Below are 16,686 nucleotides of genomic sequence, written 5' to 3'. Positions count from 1 at the left end.
CCGTAGGCCGGCAACTTTGTGGCAGGGGCGGCTTTAAGCGGCCGATTGATTAGCATCTTCATGCTAATTATGGTATTTCCCTATCTTTGGCGATGATCAGCCGCGGAACTTTTGTTTTTAGTCTGCTAGCCACTAAATAGCGAAAACTCTCTAGTTTCGATAAAGCAGTCTGCTTATATTTGGGCACTTTAAATTATGCTCAACAGTTGGGCATTTCTATTTGGCGCAGAAATGTATCCGAAAGTTAAGCGGCATTCAATAAGCTTTTTAGGCATTCGTTCAAAATGTGTCACACTTGTATTCAAATATTGTGGAAATCATAATAAGCACTGCTGATATTTTGTTAGACCACGTCCATGTACTAAATGCGATGAACTCCCTCTTGTTTGGGAATGAATTCGACACATTCCACCAAACCAAGTATTTCAGAAGTTCTGGGATCGAAAATTGGGGCCCGAAGGAGGACGGTGGCTTGGGGAGGAAGGAACGAGGCTTTTGGGATGCCGCAATCACGGTGCTGCAATCTGTTCCACTGCTCGACGCACTGCGGACCGCAAAGTTCAACGGAGCCACCGCGGAGATGTTGCCACACATTCGCCGGATCGGTATGCTTGCCTGGCCAGCTTAGCGTAACCCGTTTCCTCGGCTTCCTTGGCTTCCCTGGCTCCGCTTCCCTGACTGCTGTGACTTCTCTGGCTCACTGGCGAGTTGGCCCAAAAAAACACGTTCTCGCTCCCGTCGTTTTTCAAATGAACAACAAAGCAAAAATGTTGCCCCCTGCCAAAGATGCAACTGCCGCAACCGTTTGCATATGGCCAGTTCACAGCGAGATGGGGGGCCTAGTGGGAGTGGTGGGGGCTGCTGGGGATGTCGGCGACTGCTGAAACTGGCGGAACAGCTCGGAAATGTGTCATCAGTCGCCGGACACACGCGACGCACTGAAGCTGCAGATTAGTGCAAATATTTCGCACGAATACGAATACGAATACGAATACGAATACTTCATGAACATTAGCGCGGCTTCCGTCACGGGATCAACTAATGCACTTGTAGAGCCGTAACTTTGCGTATTCATTTCCTGAAGCTAAAGCCCTCTGTCCACGCGCCACGCCCCCGCTGCGGAAAAGACGACGCCTACGCGCATACTCGTACATATTTTCATAATATTAACGCAAACATTTCATTGTCTACCGCTCGCGCTGATCGCTGATTGCCGGCTGGCGCTCATTGACTTTAATGATGAGCCGCAAGCGTGCGTTGGCAGGGTATTTATCTCTTGGGAGGTGGACAGGATCGTGGGTGTTTGGCCGGCGACTTGGCTCAGCTTGGCTTAATTACAAACTGAGGGGATTAGGCCTCTGCTTGACGCTGAGGGCTAATTAGCGGCATTTTGACTTCGATACTGGCCAAATTGGGAGATCATTAGCAGGTGCTTCATGGCTCATCCGATTGGCTTGGGAGTCGCGATCGAGGGCGGTAAGCTGCGCAGAAAATTTCCCCGTCAGCACTCCGAGTACTTTTCGACGAACACAGCTAGCGTCACCAGGTGTGCCCATCCCTCCGGGCCATGCCTAGTCCAAGTCCGACTCGGAGTGCCAGCCCAAGTGCAAACCAGTGCTGTAGGTCAAGGCTGGGCGCGGCGGGCGTTCCATGTGGACGTCGTACGTGACGTCTGCTGCCACTTGCAACCCGCAGGTGAAAGCCCCGCTACAAGGCGGCGAATCGTGGAGCTTCAAGGGGAAACCCTGTGCAATGGCACATAACCATTCAACTTGGACATGCGAGTTAAAGATCTAAAACCATTTGATTTGTAGCCACAGTCCGCGCCCAGCCATTTACGACCAGTGACTCTTCTTCTGCTTAGAAAGCCGAGTGAGAGGGCCTCAGTGGCAGAAAGAGACCGGAGACGCCACCAGACGGCTGCACTATGGGAACCTGCAAGCTCAGCACGTAGAAAACAACAGAAATTCGCCTGCAGTTGGCTGTTCTTCTCCGTATTGTTACAATTCTCCGCGCGGTTTATATTTTGTAGTTTATGGGTAGCTTCTGGTCTGGAAATTTTGGGCCTGGGAACAACGAGTGTGCCTGATCTCGTGAGATGTGTGTTTGGTGTCTGCCAGCTGAACCGCACTTTATGAGCTTTCTCTGGACTCAGATGAAATATTACAATCACTTGTATCGCAAACTGTATAGTTTTGCATTTGGAGAAGGAATTTTTGAAACACGTACATATTGCATGTAATTCTCTTGAAATTGAATTGTGAATACCTTACTTATATGCTTTTGGGCAAAGCTGCATATTTAATCATACAAGTATTTAAATGCATGTATGAATTCCTTAGACGTGGAACCTATCTCATCTTCATACTGGTATCTGCCTTATTTTTCCAGCGGTCGTTTTACAAATTAATTGCTACGCCTTTTAAATGTTAATCAAAACATAGGCAACCGTAAAATTATTAACCACACACCACGCACACCGAGATATTTGGTATACCAAATTTGGAAAAAACCGAAGAGATTTCTTGTTGTTGCCGGTCATTTGCTGGGATCTTCGGACGCCTTTGAACGTTATTTACGACCAACTTAGGTTTTTTATAATTCAAATCTTATTTCACCCTAAGCTGCTGTGGTGCTTAGGTGTGTGCAAAAATCGCTGCATAGAAATTTGTGCACCCCAAATGGACAACAGCACTGGCATCCAAGAAAAAAACACTAAAATGCCGAAAAGTTGAGATGAAAGAAACAAATTAATTGATGGGAATTTCTTTTTAGTCTGCGCTGGATGGACTGAGATGCGAAGCCATCGAATGGCTGGGTTGGCTGCTGCCTGTCTTTGGTCGATTTGCATATTTAAATAGAAATCGAAAGCATTTGGGTTTTAATTTTGTTGTAGTCCCCTCGCTTTCTTCGTTCCCCCGCCCGACTCGCTTCTAATTTGCTGGCAGAAGAAACAATGGGCTTGGGATTACGTAAACGTGGCCAGTGTATTGAAGATCAAACAGGTACCACATGGGAGTCCGATTTCTGGGCCGCCTTTGCTTTGTCCATTTCTTTTAGCAACATTAAGTAATGCTAACGGTGCGGCTAAGTTAGCGCGTGAGAAGCTGGGACTGTTGTTAGATTCAAAGCGAGTATTAACACAATGAACAGGGGATACGACAGATTGTAGGAAATTCTATGCTATTCTGCACTTATCTTTGAGCCTTTGTAATGCGGAGGGCTTAACTTCGATGGCAATCGATTTGGCCAAGGCTAGTTTGGACAATCTCCACTAAAGCGCTGGCATTGGAACAGCAATCAAAACAAGCCGAAATGGCTAGTTTCCCACCTGGAACGCTCATCCCGCATTGACACATTTCGTTGGCCCCAAAACCAGAGATCGCCAATAACAATAGCAATAACAATAACAATTACAGCGATAAAAACTGGACAACCGAAATGATTACCCAAAAGCCAGCCAGCAAATGCAATGTTTGACTTTGTTGTAGGCATTTCACGCACTCACGTTTTTTAATGCAATCCCCACTCCGGCAATGAAAAAGTGGAAAACCGCAGTCGGAAACCCCGTTCCCCCGTTCCCCCGCGTCCCCCTTCCCGCTTCTGGGCACATAAATATAATTTTACGACCGCAGCGCAGTCTCTCGTTCATTTTCGCGTCTGCTGTTACATTAATATCGTTGTGTTGTTTGCTGCGGCTTTCCAGCATCAACAATTAAAACTACTAAAATTAAAACCCAAAGTACTTAAGAGGCGAAATGATTCTGAACTTGACTTTAGTTTCCAGGGAAATGGTGTGCTAAAGGGCAAAACTAATAGCTGGGGAATCTAATGCACTTTGGCAATCAATAAACGATTCCTTTACGACAGTTTCGGGGGCCCTTTAATGCTCCAATAGCATTTATATATTTTAATTGCACACTTAATGGCGTATTAAAGGTTTTCGCAATCCAAGTGGTCGATGATGTCAACTAGAAAACTTTTACCTATTCACTTGGGTTGCGCCCCCTAAAATGTTTATTGGCAAACGATGAAAACAAGAAAACGCAAATTTAATTATACCCGACACTCGTAGAGTAAAGGGGTATGCTAGATTCGTTGTAATGTATGTAACGTGTAGAAGGAAGCCTTTCAGTCTCCTCCGAGTGCGAAGTCTTTCAGAGTGATTTCCCTAAAAATCGGTCTATTAAAGCCAAGTTCATTAGAATGCCAAATCTTTCAATTTCTACATGCAACATGTATGAATGCAACATCTGAATCAATCTAGCGCTGCTCTATCTGAGTAACGGGTATCCAATAGTCGCGACACTCGACTATAGCGTTCTCTGAAGTTTTTATTTTGATTTCTGAGTCATTCAACCCGCGCCGCTGAGCAAAACTTTCATATGGGAAGTGCTGGCGAGACTTTCTTCAAAATTTGAAATACTCGTGCGTCAAGTCATCCACAGTCCACAATTTACCACCAGGGCCCCAAACGCCCCTTGTGGGGTGGGTGAAACCGATATTAGCTGAGCGGAATAGTTAATTAAGGCATACGCGACATATGCTAATGTCGCCGAATGTGCATATCAATTTGTCAGTCGCTCGGCCAACTCCTCGCCCGTTTTGGCCAAAGAAGCCGCTGGCCGCCAGCCCGTAATCAGTAATCCGTAAGCCGGAAAGAGTCGGGCCAATCGACGGATATGCGAGCGAGTGGCAGATGCGGGTGATCCGCCACTGGGAGAGGCAGCTGTCAGCGATTATTATAATAATTTCATCGAGAGATTTATTCAGCTTTGTGGGTTCCTTGGTGTCGTTCCATCAAGTTCGTTGCCTAAGTCTCTTGTTTTGCCACCAGAAGGCTCAAGAAACTGTCAAGTAGATTAGTCGCATCACATCAGTTCTCGCGCCCTTCACCTATCCGCCCCCCCCTTCCACCACCCCTCTCCCCTAGTCAGTCCCACTTGTCATTTAGTGGGCGTGCGCAAGAGAGAGTCCGAAGGAAAAGGACAGGGCGAACAACACTTGTTTGACTTATTGACTTATTCATGTCAGGTGCGAGCACGCGGACAAATTGTTTGTATATTTCTCCATTTCGCTGTGATTTCTGCCCGGCAAGAATATTAAAAGGCCGTACTTTCATGCTTTCTAGTGAAATTGAAAACGCATTTAATAATAAACAGCCGAAAATAAACAAATTGAAGAAGAGGCCGTGGGCAAAGTTTCACTTTCAACCGCCGTCTCTGTACCTTTGGATTTTGTATGCCCAAGAGGAAAAATCTGATTTTACAAGATTTCGGGCTGCGGCAGATCAAGTGAAATAGGAGCATATGCGATTAGCTGGAAATGAAAAAGGGGTTGGGCGGAGGGCGTGCCTGGAGATAGGGGCGAACCAAATCAGATTAGCCAGGGAACTGAAGTGGGTTCTTTGAGTGATTGCGTCTGCCTCATGCTCACGTTTTCTTAGCCCATCGACAAAAAGCTGCTAATGGGCAATAATGTCTGGCTGCATCACATAATGGCCAAGTAATTGTGATCGAAGCGTGGTGGCTTTCGGATGAGTTGGCACAACACCCATAAAAAGCCGGAGCCCTGCGAGTGGCAAATGGAAATGGTAGAGTCGATTCGATTTGGCTTGGGTTAGGCTGGGAGGATTGCATTAATCAATAGGGAGACTACCACTCCGACTACCTATGACTATGACGGATTTCTACTAATTTGCTTCTCGCCACTCTCCTCTTCTACTTGCAGCCAAAGACTAATCCCACAACGAAGCCAATTAGCAATAAGAGGTGAGTAAGAAATCAGCAAGAAGGTTCGTTGCCCAAGAGGCAGATGGTCGAGCAATTGTCGTTAACTCTAGAAATTCGTTAAAAGTGTGCTTTACAGCCCTTAGATCTGTTATACACCCCAGAATAGTTGCTCTTCTATTCTCAATGATCAAAAGTTTGGGGTATTAGAAGACATATCATACCATTGGTATCATCTTAAGCTCACCTCTCCAACTGTACAGGGTTTTAAAAAAGCATAAAAAGGCGCAAAAACGGCAGCCAAAACAGCTGAAGAACGGATGGCCACCACATGCCGTCGACTCCAAATTGAATGACCGTCAACATTCGGTATTTGGCCAATGATCGGCGGTATAAAACAACAGCATTGGCTTTAATAAGGACCGTTACATAAAAAAGAGATGAGAATCGTTGCTGAAATTCGGGAAGTGGGCAGAGGGGGTATTTTTACACGGCGGTATTGCCATGATATTTGATTTTATGCATGACACTTGCAAAAACGAAACAAAAGAGAGGGAATAACAAACTTTACTTGTGACGACCTTAAATGGTTTTTGACTTTGACTTCGACTCTGGCTTTGAGCCCACAATTGCCAAAGTTACCGGTGAACATGGCTATGTGCATGTTTCCGAACAACTTATTGAGTGGACTAACAATTGTATTGTCCGTTGTTTGCGGCTGATTTGCCAGAGCTAATTAAGTTGTTCGATTATACTAGACTGTTCGGCAGTTCGATTGTTTCTCGCCCATGCTTACAACTCCTGGTTGTCCTCTGTATGTTTAACCTAATACCTGGTTGGACTGGTGGGGAATGCATCGCAACTCAATTCTACTACCAAGCCAGTATGTGCCAAAACGGCCAACAACATTCGAACTCCTAGTAAGGGACTTTCAGGCATTTTTCGAGTCACGGCAATCCGCTCGTAGCAGTAAGTCCTTCGTTTCGCACCCATAATTACCTCGTCAGCAAAGAAGTGTCTCAGCAACTGTGTTGTCATAAATACCCCAGGAATGCACCCCCACACACACATGGAAATGCAGCACCTCCGTCCACCCACCACCCACTACCCACCAAGGCGGCCCCAATCCGCAGGCCAAGGCGAGCGGTGCGCGGGCGGGAGTGGGAGTGGGACTGGGACACAGTGGGGTCTCCGGCATTAGGCACAGAATAGGCTCAGAGCCCGCTTTCTGCTGCCAACCGGTTTGGCGTTCGCGCTGCAGCCCGCTCTGGCTCTCGGACTCTCTTCTGGCACCTGTCACTGCCACTCTGTCTTGGCCAACTTCTTCGGCTCGCCGCGACGTGCTCGTGCTCGTCGTGTTGCTGTTGGCCAAGTCGCCGCTGCCGTGGGCACGTCTTGAGCGGCGAGCGTTCAATGCGCTGCCAGCCGTCGATAAGAACGCACGCGAGCGGTTCAAGTCATCCGGCAGACCGGCTATGGAAAGCACAACCTAAGGCTATAGGCTATATGGAAGTCGCACTGATTAAATCGGAAATTGTAAATACGCGCGCGCGTGTGCTTTTCGCGAACACTGTTTCAATACTTTCAATTGCAATTTTTTTTTGTTTGGATTAATTTTTTTTCGCATTAAGTGATTTGACAATGTGCAGTGCGTGATGTGCGAATTGGTGCTGCATCCCAATCCCAATCTGCGGCAGAAGAGACTTGCGAAGCTATAGTTATAGTTCTTGAATTCGAATTCTAGTGCGGAAGAGCAGTATCACCATGTCGGGCATGAATCAAATGAGTGTCTTCATGGATAAGATCAACACGGTGAGTTCCGGGGGATGCTCTGGGCAATTGGGAGTGTCAGTGGGTCTCTGGGTCGATCCACTTGAACCTGCAACAGAGTGGGCCCTTACACGAATTCGACTCGGTTGATTCGGTAAATGGGATCGCTTTTTTTTGCTTTGTTTGCTATACTGTTTATTTAAACGATATTGTCTATTGTCAAATTTTTAAATAAATAGTTTGGACAGGATGTCTGTTTGTGAGGCTCAAATACTAAAGAGGACTGAAGAAGTTTAACTTTTGTGCCGTTAAAGGCTCCTTACTTCGTAACCCCTTTTAAGTTTCGAATGAAAGTTATTGGCTCAGGGGAGTCCCTTTTAACTGCTTTGGTTTCCCCACGCAGTTTCGTGCACCTCTAAGGTTTTCCACCAGCGCGTCGCGGAGAGGGGTGGGGAAGATAGGAGGCAGGGAAAAGGGGGAAAAGGGGGAAAAGGCAGCGAGAGTCCACTCTCACTTGACCAACAATTTGGCGTCATTTGCATTCAAAAGTGTCGCCTAGTCGCTCATAAATAAAATGAAATTGAAATTTTTGCGCCTCAGTTTTCCAAGTCCCCTTCCCCTTTCCACTCCTCCGATCTCCAGTGCTCTGATGCCCGGGTACTCGACGTATTTTGATTGTGTGGAAATGAAAGTGAAATGCGCTCCAGCGAAATTAAGTGCCCATTGGCCGCCATCCCCTATCCCCTATCCCCAATCCCCCAATACCGCTCACTGCGCCCCGGACTTAAGTGCGCCTCAATGAGCTTCAATTGAATGAGCTGAGCTGACGAAATGCCGCGCGCCGCATAACAAACATAAAACAAAAATCAAACGTTAAGCAAACAAGTGGCCGCCGTCCGATTCGGCAAATTATATGGGGGGATGGGATCGGGATCGCTATTGGTATTGGTATTGGAGGTACTGAAAGTACTCGAGTAGCACTGCAGCCTGGCGTCTGGTATTGGTGCAACAATAATTAATTAGTAATAATTTTCGGTTGCCTCCTTGTGCGAGTGTAGAAATGCTGATGAGGCGTTCAAGCGCGGGGTAAAAGTTGGGCAACCTGAACGATCAAGCCCGCCTCCTACCGCTTCTGAAGACCCATCCCCGCACTATCCACCACCACTTGGTGGTTTTGATGACGAGCTGAGTAGAGCTGAGTGGAGCCCTTGGATTCGATATGAAATTAGAAGAATGGTAATAGACTGAAAACCATCGCACTGAATGTGCCAACCTGGGCATTTGGGAAGGAAAAGAACAAACACTGCCCAGACTGAATAGCAATGACACTTATCGCATATTTTACACCAACTCAGCTGACACAACACCTCTGTGCTTGTTGCGAAATGTCATAATATCACTTGTCTGTCCTACGCTCCATTTGTGTGGGCTTTCAATGACTTGTAGCTGCACTTCAGGCAGCGGCGAGTTCACTTCCTGGCGACATTCTGATGCCCAGAGGGAGTGTGGAAATAGGGAGGGGCTGGAATAGGTACACGGGTTTGCACCTGCAGCGCAGTTGATTCACCTGCTTAATTCGCGATCGGGGGATTTTCGCCATCGACTGACCCACAATTAACGGCAAGTTCCGTTGTGACGTCAACTACCGCAATCTGCGCTAGAATTCGGTCGAGCTTTCTCCGCGAAATCCGCAGGTTGCATAATATACAACTGCATCTGCATCTGGCCAACTGTAGGCATCTGCAACTGCCGCCAAACTCGATCTCGAACTGGTTCGTCTGGCCTGTGGCCGCCTTATTTATGACGCAAGCCGCTGGCGGATTCTAGGCCTGCCAGACTGACATTGGCCTAGCCCACGGAGTAGTTCGGGGTGACACGGGGCCATTCAGCAGACGGACTCGAATCTCACGAGCTCTGGTGTGCTGGTGTGCTGGTGGAATGTGGGCCACGTCGTTGGATGGATGGCTAAATTATCTCAAGCGATGGCTTCACACTTGCTCACCTCCAATTACCTACTATTTATATGAGGCACTTTCAGCCTGACGATGCAAGGCCTGCAAGTATTTCTAAGGCTATGACTGCTATGAAATCTATTGCATTTGTGCATGTGCATAAAACAATAATATGGCACAGTCCGTAATCCAAACCCTAGGTAAGTCCAGACAGACCGCCAAGGTCTCGGCCGCTCCATCTACTCACCTGTGGTGACCGCATCCCGGAAAGTTGATTCTCGGTAACGGGTTGATATCACTCCCTAGACACGGGAAGCTCTGACCCATATAGCCACATATCATTGGGCATAGGCCGCGCCGCACGAACACTTTATACATTTTCGGAGCCCATATACGGAAGCCGTGTAATGCTAATGAATCGCTGCGAAAGCAGCCGAAACCAGGCACCACCAGCACATGACCAAAACTAGACTGGGAAAAGTATGTAATAATTTCCTGTCTCAGCCTGATTTGCATGTGAAGTCCCCCTTCCAGCTCAATTTAATCCACTCGGACTTGGATTCGCAGAGACTCGCTCTCCACTCCACTCCAATCCAATCCAATTCACTCCATTCCACTCCACTCCATGCAACTCCAGCTGGCCGTCTTGTTTGACTTACTTCATCAAACCTAATGGCAAAAGATACAAAAGTATCTGCATGTAATGCGATCCATTTGCGGGCCACCTACGCTCCGAAACTTTCCAGAGTTTGTCAGAGATTGAAATTGAAATTTATGCGGACATGAATTAGCCGCGGCTGACCCGACTAATCAACTGGGAAAACATAATTCGTTTGTTTTCGCCTTTTGGCAAGTGAAAGTGCCCATCTAGCTGGCCAGTTGACAGCTGATAACGCTTTTGTTCGTGCCTCGGATGTGGATGCATCTTCACTTTTCTTGTCCGGCAAATAAGTCGAGCAATTAAAGGTAACCATTTCGGACAGATCAAGTTCTCATATGTATCGCGTTAGCTGAAAGCGATTCCACATGATTTTCTTGTTAAATAAGCATATATTATTACACCAGAAAGCTAAACGGTTAATACACATTAAATTCTCTGCCCAAACGAGTTCCAAATATATCCATTTATCCCATGTACTTCAGTTCTCATTTGCACTGAGTATTTATCACATCTGATGTGATAAGATTTCCCGCCACCTAGCTCTTCCACTCTTTCGCCAAGTATCTCCGCATCTTGGATTGCGTTGCGTATCATTGTCATTGTCAAAGCAAGTAAACATGCAAAGCAAGGCAAATATAAGTACGAGTATATTTTGGACGGAGTCGGATAAGATACGGATCGCGGCCAAAGACTTGGCTCAGTTGAGAACCCAGTTCTGGGCCAGGAAGATGCAAATAGACGTGCAAGTGGAAGTTAAAAGGCCGCCGCGAAAAAACAAGGTGAGCTGTAGATTGGGTTCGGTTGGGATTGGTTTCGGCTCGCAGGGGCCTAAGGTCGAGCTCGTTTTCCCTGACCCGGTGCCCCACTCGGCGGTGGAAGGGGCAATCCCAACAATCCCCACAATCCCCACCAATCCCCAACAGCGTCCAAGAGCAACACTATCCAACCGCTTTCCACGCACTCACGGCCGGCCAGGAGTTGTCTTTGTCAGGCGGATTTCACCGACAAACAAAGCAAGAAATTGCCAGCTTAATTTACGGCATTGAACGGACTGGACAGAGTGCTAGGAAATGCGGGATGGGGCAGCTCACGATCTGTGCGATCTTCTGCTTTGTTTTTCCCCGTTTCCCTTTTCGATAAACATTTTCACTTTCGTTTTCGTATTCGTATATTCGTATATTCGTATTCAATTTGTGTGTTTTGGGGTTTCGCTCAGATTCGAGAAACGCGCCACAGAGTTTTCCCCTCGACCGCCAGCCAATAATCACAATAATCATGGTAAGCGGGCAGTCAGTCAGGCCAAAACAGGTTGCCGGCGGATGCCCAGACTGCAGACTGCTACAGACTCGGATTTTTGGGATGCCGAACGAAAGTGAAAACATTCACCTCGCCACCAAGAGCACCAAGAGCAGCAAGAAGCCAAGAGGAGCTGGGGACGGAGACTAGCGTCCGAAATAAAGATTGAATTTAAATAAATTTCGTATGTTAATTGCAGTTACCATCCCCTGAACCACTGAAAACCCGCCACATGAAACTGAAATCGAAACTGAAACTGAAACTGTAAATTTCAAGTTTTTCTTATGTTTTTCACCTTTTTTTGCGAATGCCTTGCTGGTGGCTTACTTGAATTAATGAGGGTCAAGATACTTGGGCTTTGCTTTCGGTTTTTGATTTTCGGTTAACTCAGCGTTTGCTTTCTACAAAGCGCGGCGAAATGGGAGATCCAGTGATCAGTGATCAATGATCAGAGATTGGGGGCGCTTGTCCAACAAGTGAAGCTAATGAAACGCATTCATCCCATTCCCATTCGTCACCAACGTGGAGGTCAGTGCAGGCCACTTCCAATTTTTGGACGACCTTCAGAATGGCAGGCTTGGAATTGCGGGGAAAGGACCTGTCCAATGTATTTTCACTCCTTGAAGCGCCAATTTGTTGGTCTAGGGAACTCTAATTGGTTTAATAGAAGCGGGCATCAATTTTCGTACTCTAACACCCTAACACCTATGGCGCCCGGCTAATTTGGACCAATTAATAATAATAGTAATAGCCAAAGCAATGGTAGATAAATGAAACTTGTTTCTGGCCACTGAGCTCTTTTTCGAGCGGGGTTTTCTTGGACTTTTCCTTCTGTAGCCGGTGCCGGCTTTTGTTTTTTCGTATTCGGATTTGTTTTCGTTCGGCTTTTGCCTTTGACTTTTTGGCTCTTTTGCTAAGCATTGTTTTGAATTAATAACTTATATCGTTTTTTTATTAGCGCCCGCGGCGCACATCAATTGATTTACCGGATTAGCATACCTCTCTATAAATACTTGTACATAAATACATACATATATGTATGTGTATTCCAATGATTGGGCGACTCTTTAGCGATAGGTGTGTATGCGGCTGATCCGCCTTGGGATCTCTTATGCTTTTTTCGATTTTTTCGATTTTTTCTCTTTGTATCGAGTTGATTTTGGTTGAAAAATTATTTGCAATTTATGAAACGCGTTCGCTGAGCAGCAAGCAAAACGACAAGAGCAGCGACGACGAAAGTAAAAGTTCAATTAAATAAAGATAAATTGCACAACAATTGTTGTCGTTGTACTCGTTTTTGCTGCTATACTGCTTTTGGGGCCAGCAAAAGAGTCTTCGATGTCTCGCTTTACGTAAGCCACCATTAAATCCGAAATAAAATTTTTCAAAATCCAGCGACACATTCGGACAAGTGCCAAACGCCGCGCCCCTTCCCGCCCCTTCGCGCCCCTTTGCGCCCCCGCATTGACCCCCATTACAATTACCGGGCCGAAAAGTGGCGATTTTCCAATTAGCCAAGCAAATCAAGCCGGAGACTTAACAAGGAGCCCAGCTCCCAGATTTTGATCGCATCGACTGCAAATCCGAGCGGTGACATCGTCAAATTGTCGAGTTATTAAATGTTGAGTTTTGTTGATTTGTTGAAACAATCCTGAATGGCAGTGTCTTGGGGCATTTGCCAGCTGGCTTCTACAGAGAAAAGAACTTTGCACGATTTCAACCGAACCTGTGCAGCTCCAACTTCGCCAGTTGCAGTGCAGTGCCAACACCAAGCCTTAATCAAGTTGCAAGAATGCGGAATAAATGTCATTACGAAAATGAAACAAAGCGCTTGGCGCGCAGGCAGAAAAAGAGCTGGGCAAAAAGTAAAAACGGCGAGCGTGTATCTCACAGATTCCGCCGACAGACTCGCTTATGCTAGATCTCGGATTGCTGGATTCGCAAACTGGTTACTCTGTTCCTGGATCACTTGGGGGTGTACTGCATGAGCAGCATGCTGGCTATGCAGAATCCAACTTCAAGTGCCGATCGTGCACTGTCGCAGTGATTAGGGAAAGTGTGTAGCCGAGTAATTAATGGCAGCACTTGAGGGCAACCCCCTCTGCCCCTGGCCACATCGATGGGACTTGGTAAAAGTGTTTAGAGGCAGCCTTCAGAGCGACGCCAGGTTCTTCCGTCTTCCGGCAGAGTTCGAAGGCCATGGCGAGTCCATCTGCTATCTCCAATGGCCGGAGCTAACCACTTCCCATTGCCAGTTGTTCTGGCAGTCGCGGCGCGGTACCCTGCCCCACAGTTGGCCAATTAGGCCCATTTGTCTATAATTACCGCCAATACCAATATCTGCCGGTGGGGCACCCCTGGGGCGAGGGCCCCTCCCCGAGCACATTTCCCGCACAGCACATTTCGTGGCCTCCTAAACTTTAAATGTCAGTCCGTTCGCCAGACCCGGGTTTAGTTTCGCTTTCGCGCACAGCTCAAGCCGTCGTGGAGGCTCAGCCGAATGGCTCTTGGCACTGCTGAATACTGCAAAATTAGCTTAGATTCCAAGACAAGTTTGGGCTAGTTTGGCCAGGCAATCTTCCCGCGGGAGATGCCAGCATCTGTGTGTAATCTCAGCATAATTATACGACAATCATCCGACATTCTTGGCGTTTTTTGATTCAGATGATTTATCCACTATTAATGCAAACGCACTTTATGTGATTCCTTTGACAAAGAGCTTAGTGATTGAGACTGCAATTAGAGTTTATGATGTCATAAAGCCGTCTTGATTGATGGCCCATCTGGGAGGGAGCTTCACTTCCTACCTTCGCGACTTCCTGATCCGTCTGCATTTTTGATTATATCTGCACATTCTTATCTGCCAAGTGCACTTGACTTTCCATTTTGGCAGCTGTCCATCCGTCGATCGGCGGACACCTCGTCGACCCTCATCATTTCACTTTGCTTTGTTTTTGCTGGCTTTGGCTTGGGTTTCGGTTTCGGTTTCGGTTTCGGTTTCTGTGGTGCGATCGCTGTAATCACAATTAAAAAGCACTTTGCCAATTCGCTAACAACTTGTTCGCCAAGATGTTGAATGGGCTGTTGGTGCTGTGTCGCCGATGATTATCGGCCAAAAGCAAAAGGCAAAACACAGACGATGAGCGATGACCGTTGACATGCTGCCATGATGGCCATGTTGCCCTGGACGGGGCACAAAGGGTTGGCCGATCGCCCTGATCGATCCTGGGCTTGTGTTGTCTGTCTTTGTTGTTGCTGCTGACCCCCATCGACCGCGGCGACAACTTCATCGGTGCATTTAGTGAAAGTTGATGCCCGCAGCAGGAGATGATCGCCTCGCGGATCGCCGTGTCTTGGACTGTAGACGGACGTAAAAACACTTGCACTTTTTGCATACGTTTTTCGTACATTTTCCACTGCCTACCTGCACTGCTGGCATTTAGTGGCTTTTCTGATATTTTCCTCGACTCATTTAAATGGAAACTGCTGCACCCACTTCGACGTGGCTCGAGGTACCTGAACTTTTGGCCATAAATTCATAGCCTGACCAGGCTCTGGCAGCAGTATCGCAAGGTAGATAAACTGAAATACCAACTAGCAGCGCAGCTTGCAGAAATGTAAATGAGTCTCTGGTTGCAACCGCTCACTTAGAAGATCTAGAAGAGAAGGAGTCAAGTGACTGCCTGGATACATTGCTAGGCCAAATGAGTTGATCACAGAACGCAGCGAGCGGACACAGATAACCAGAACCCATTGGCCAGCGAGCTGGAAAACGTTTTCGGAACTCGAGTGCCAGTTTCAGCGAGGCTTCATGGCCACAAACTCCCGTTTGACAAGTCCAAATTTTCGGGTCACCGATAAGATATCACATACTAAATACAAATACTGCCCTGCCACGTTGCGTTTACTATATTGATTTCTATTGCCTTTGCTGTGACATTTTGGCAATTTGATTGCTTAAACGTAAATCTACTTATTTCACTAGATTCAATTTTAAAATTGATCTATCTTATCATTAAATCGCCTTCTTATATGTCCTGAATTTGGAATATCACACCTTTTTTAAATTTCCAATCGAACTGTATCCAAAAATAGGAATTACATTTTTTTGACATTTTTAGCAAATTAAGGAAGAAAATCACAAAAAAATTAATTTTTCCAAATCCGTCAAAAAGTGATGGGGATGGTTAGCGTTGATAATTAGCTGTCCAAAACTGTTATTCTCTCATCTCTCTGATGATTTTTATGGAAGTTATGATAAAAATTCCCATCGAAAATATCGAATATTTGCCAAAAGTCGTTTTTCCGACATAAAATAATCAGATTTTTGGCCACAACTTTAAAAATAATTGTCTGAATATGGATTGTCATACATCGTTGAGATCGTATTCAAATTTCCAATCAAACTGTATCTAAAAATAAAAATTTAATTTTTTTGTAATTTTTTGCAAATTTTGGTGATGTTACCCCTTACAAAAAAAGGAAGAAAATCACAAAAAAATGTATTTTCCCAAATCCGTCAAAAAGTGATGGGGATGGTTAGCGTTGATAATTAGCTGTCCAAAACTGTTATTCTCTCATCTCTCTGATGATTTTTATGGAAGTTATGATAAAAATTCCCATCGAAAATATCGGATATTTGCCAAAAGTCGTTTTCCAGATTTTTCGACATAAAATAATCAGATTTTTGGCCACAACTTTAAAAATAATTGTCTGAATATGGATTGTCATACATCGTTGAGATCGTATTCAAATTTCCAATCAAACTGTATCTAAAAATAAAAATTTAATTTTTTTGTAATTTTTTGCAAATTTTGGTGATATTACCCCTTACACCCCTGTGTACCCCTTACAAAAAAAGGAAGAAAATCACAAAAAAAATTAATTTTCCCAAATCCGTCAAAAAGTGATGGGGATGGTTAGCGTTGATAATTAGCTGTCCAAAACTGTTATTCTCTCATCTCTCTGATGATTTTTATGGAAGTTATGATAAAAATTCCGATCGAAAATATCGGATATTTGCCAAAAGTCGTTTTCCAGATTTTCCGACATAAAATAATCAGATTTTTGGTCACAACTTTAAAAATAATTGTCTGAATATGGATTGTCATACATCGTTGAGATCGTATTTAAATTTCCAATCAAACTGTATCTAAAAATAAAAATTTAATTTTTTTGTAATTTTTTGCAAATTTTGGTGATGTTACCCCTTACACCCCTGTGTACCCCTTACAAAAAAAGGAAGAAAATCACAAAAAAAATAATTTTCCCAAATCCG

At 45.6% G+C, this 16,686-nt stretch overlaps 1 protein-coding gene and 1 long non-coding RNA gene across 5 annotated transcripts in view; both read left to right on the top strand.

Moving 5' to 3' along the window:
* Positions 1 to 16,686, top strand: part of LOC6555570 (disheveled-associated activator of morphogenesis 1) — a 37,544-nt gene that overhangs the window by 6,957 nt on the left and 13,901 nt on the right. For 3 of the 4 annotated variants that reach the window (XM_015153271.2, XM_026983083.1, XM_026983082.1), the window contains one exon: positions 5,731 to 5,771. Coding sequence is in view for 1 of the 4 variants with exons in the window: in XM_015153272.2 (XP_015008758.1) it covers positions 7,494 to 7,541 (48 nt within the window). In the remaining 3 variants the exon portion in view is untranslated. Of the gene's footprint in view, positions 1 to 5,730; positions 5,772 to 7,033; positions 7,542 to 16,686 lie in introns of those variants that run through there. The other variant, XM_015153272.2, reaches the window with a different exon arrangement.
* LOC113564641 lies at positions 10,703 to 11,587 on the top strand. The gene is made up of 2 exons (XR_003408174.1): positions 10,703 to 10,891; positions 11,329 to 11,587. It is a non-coding gene; the product is annotated as an uncharacterized LOC113564641 (long non-coding RNA).

Source organism: Drosophila erecta, unplaced genomic scaffold (assembly GCF_003286155.1).
Source record: "Drosophila erecta strain 14021-0224.00,06,07 unplaced genomic scaffold, DereRS2 tig00000283-arrow-arrow-pilon, whole genome shotgun sequence".
Classification (NCBI taxonomy): domain Eukaryota; kingdom Metazoa; phylum Arthropoda; class Insecta; order Diptera; family Drosophilidae; genus Drosophila; species Drosophila erecta.
This window is presented reverse-complemented; position numbering and strand designations above follow the sequence as displayed.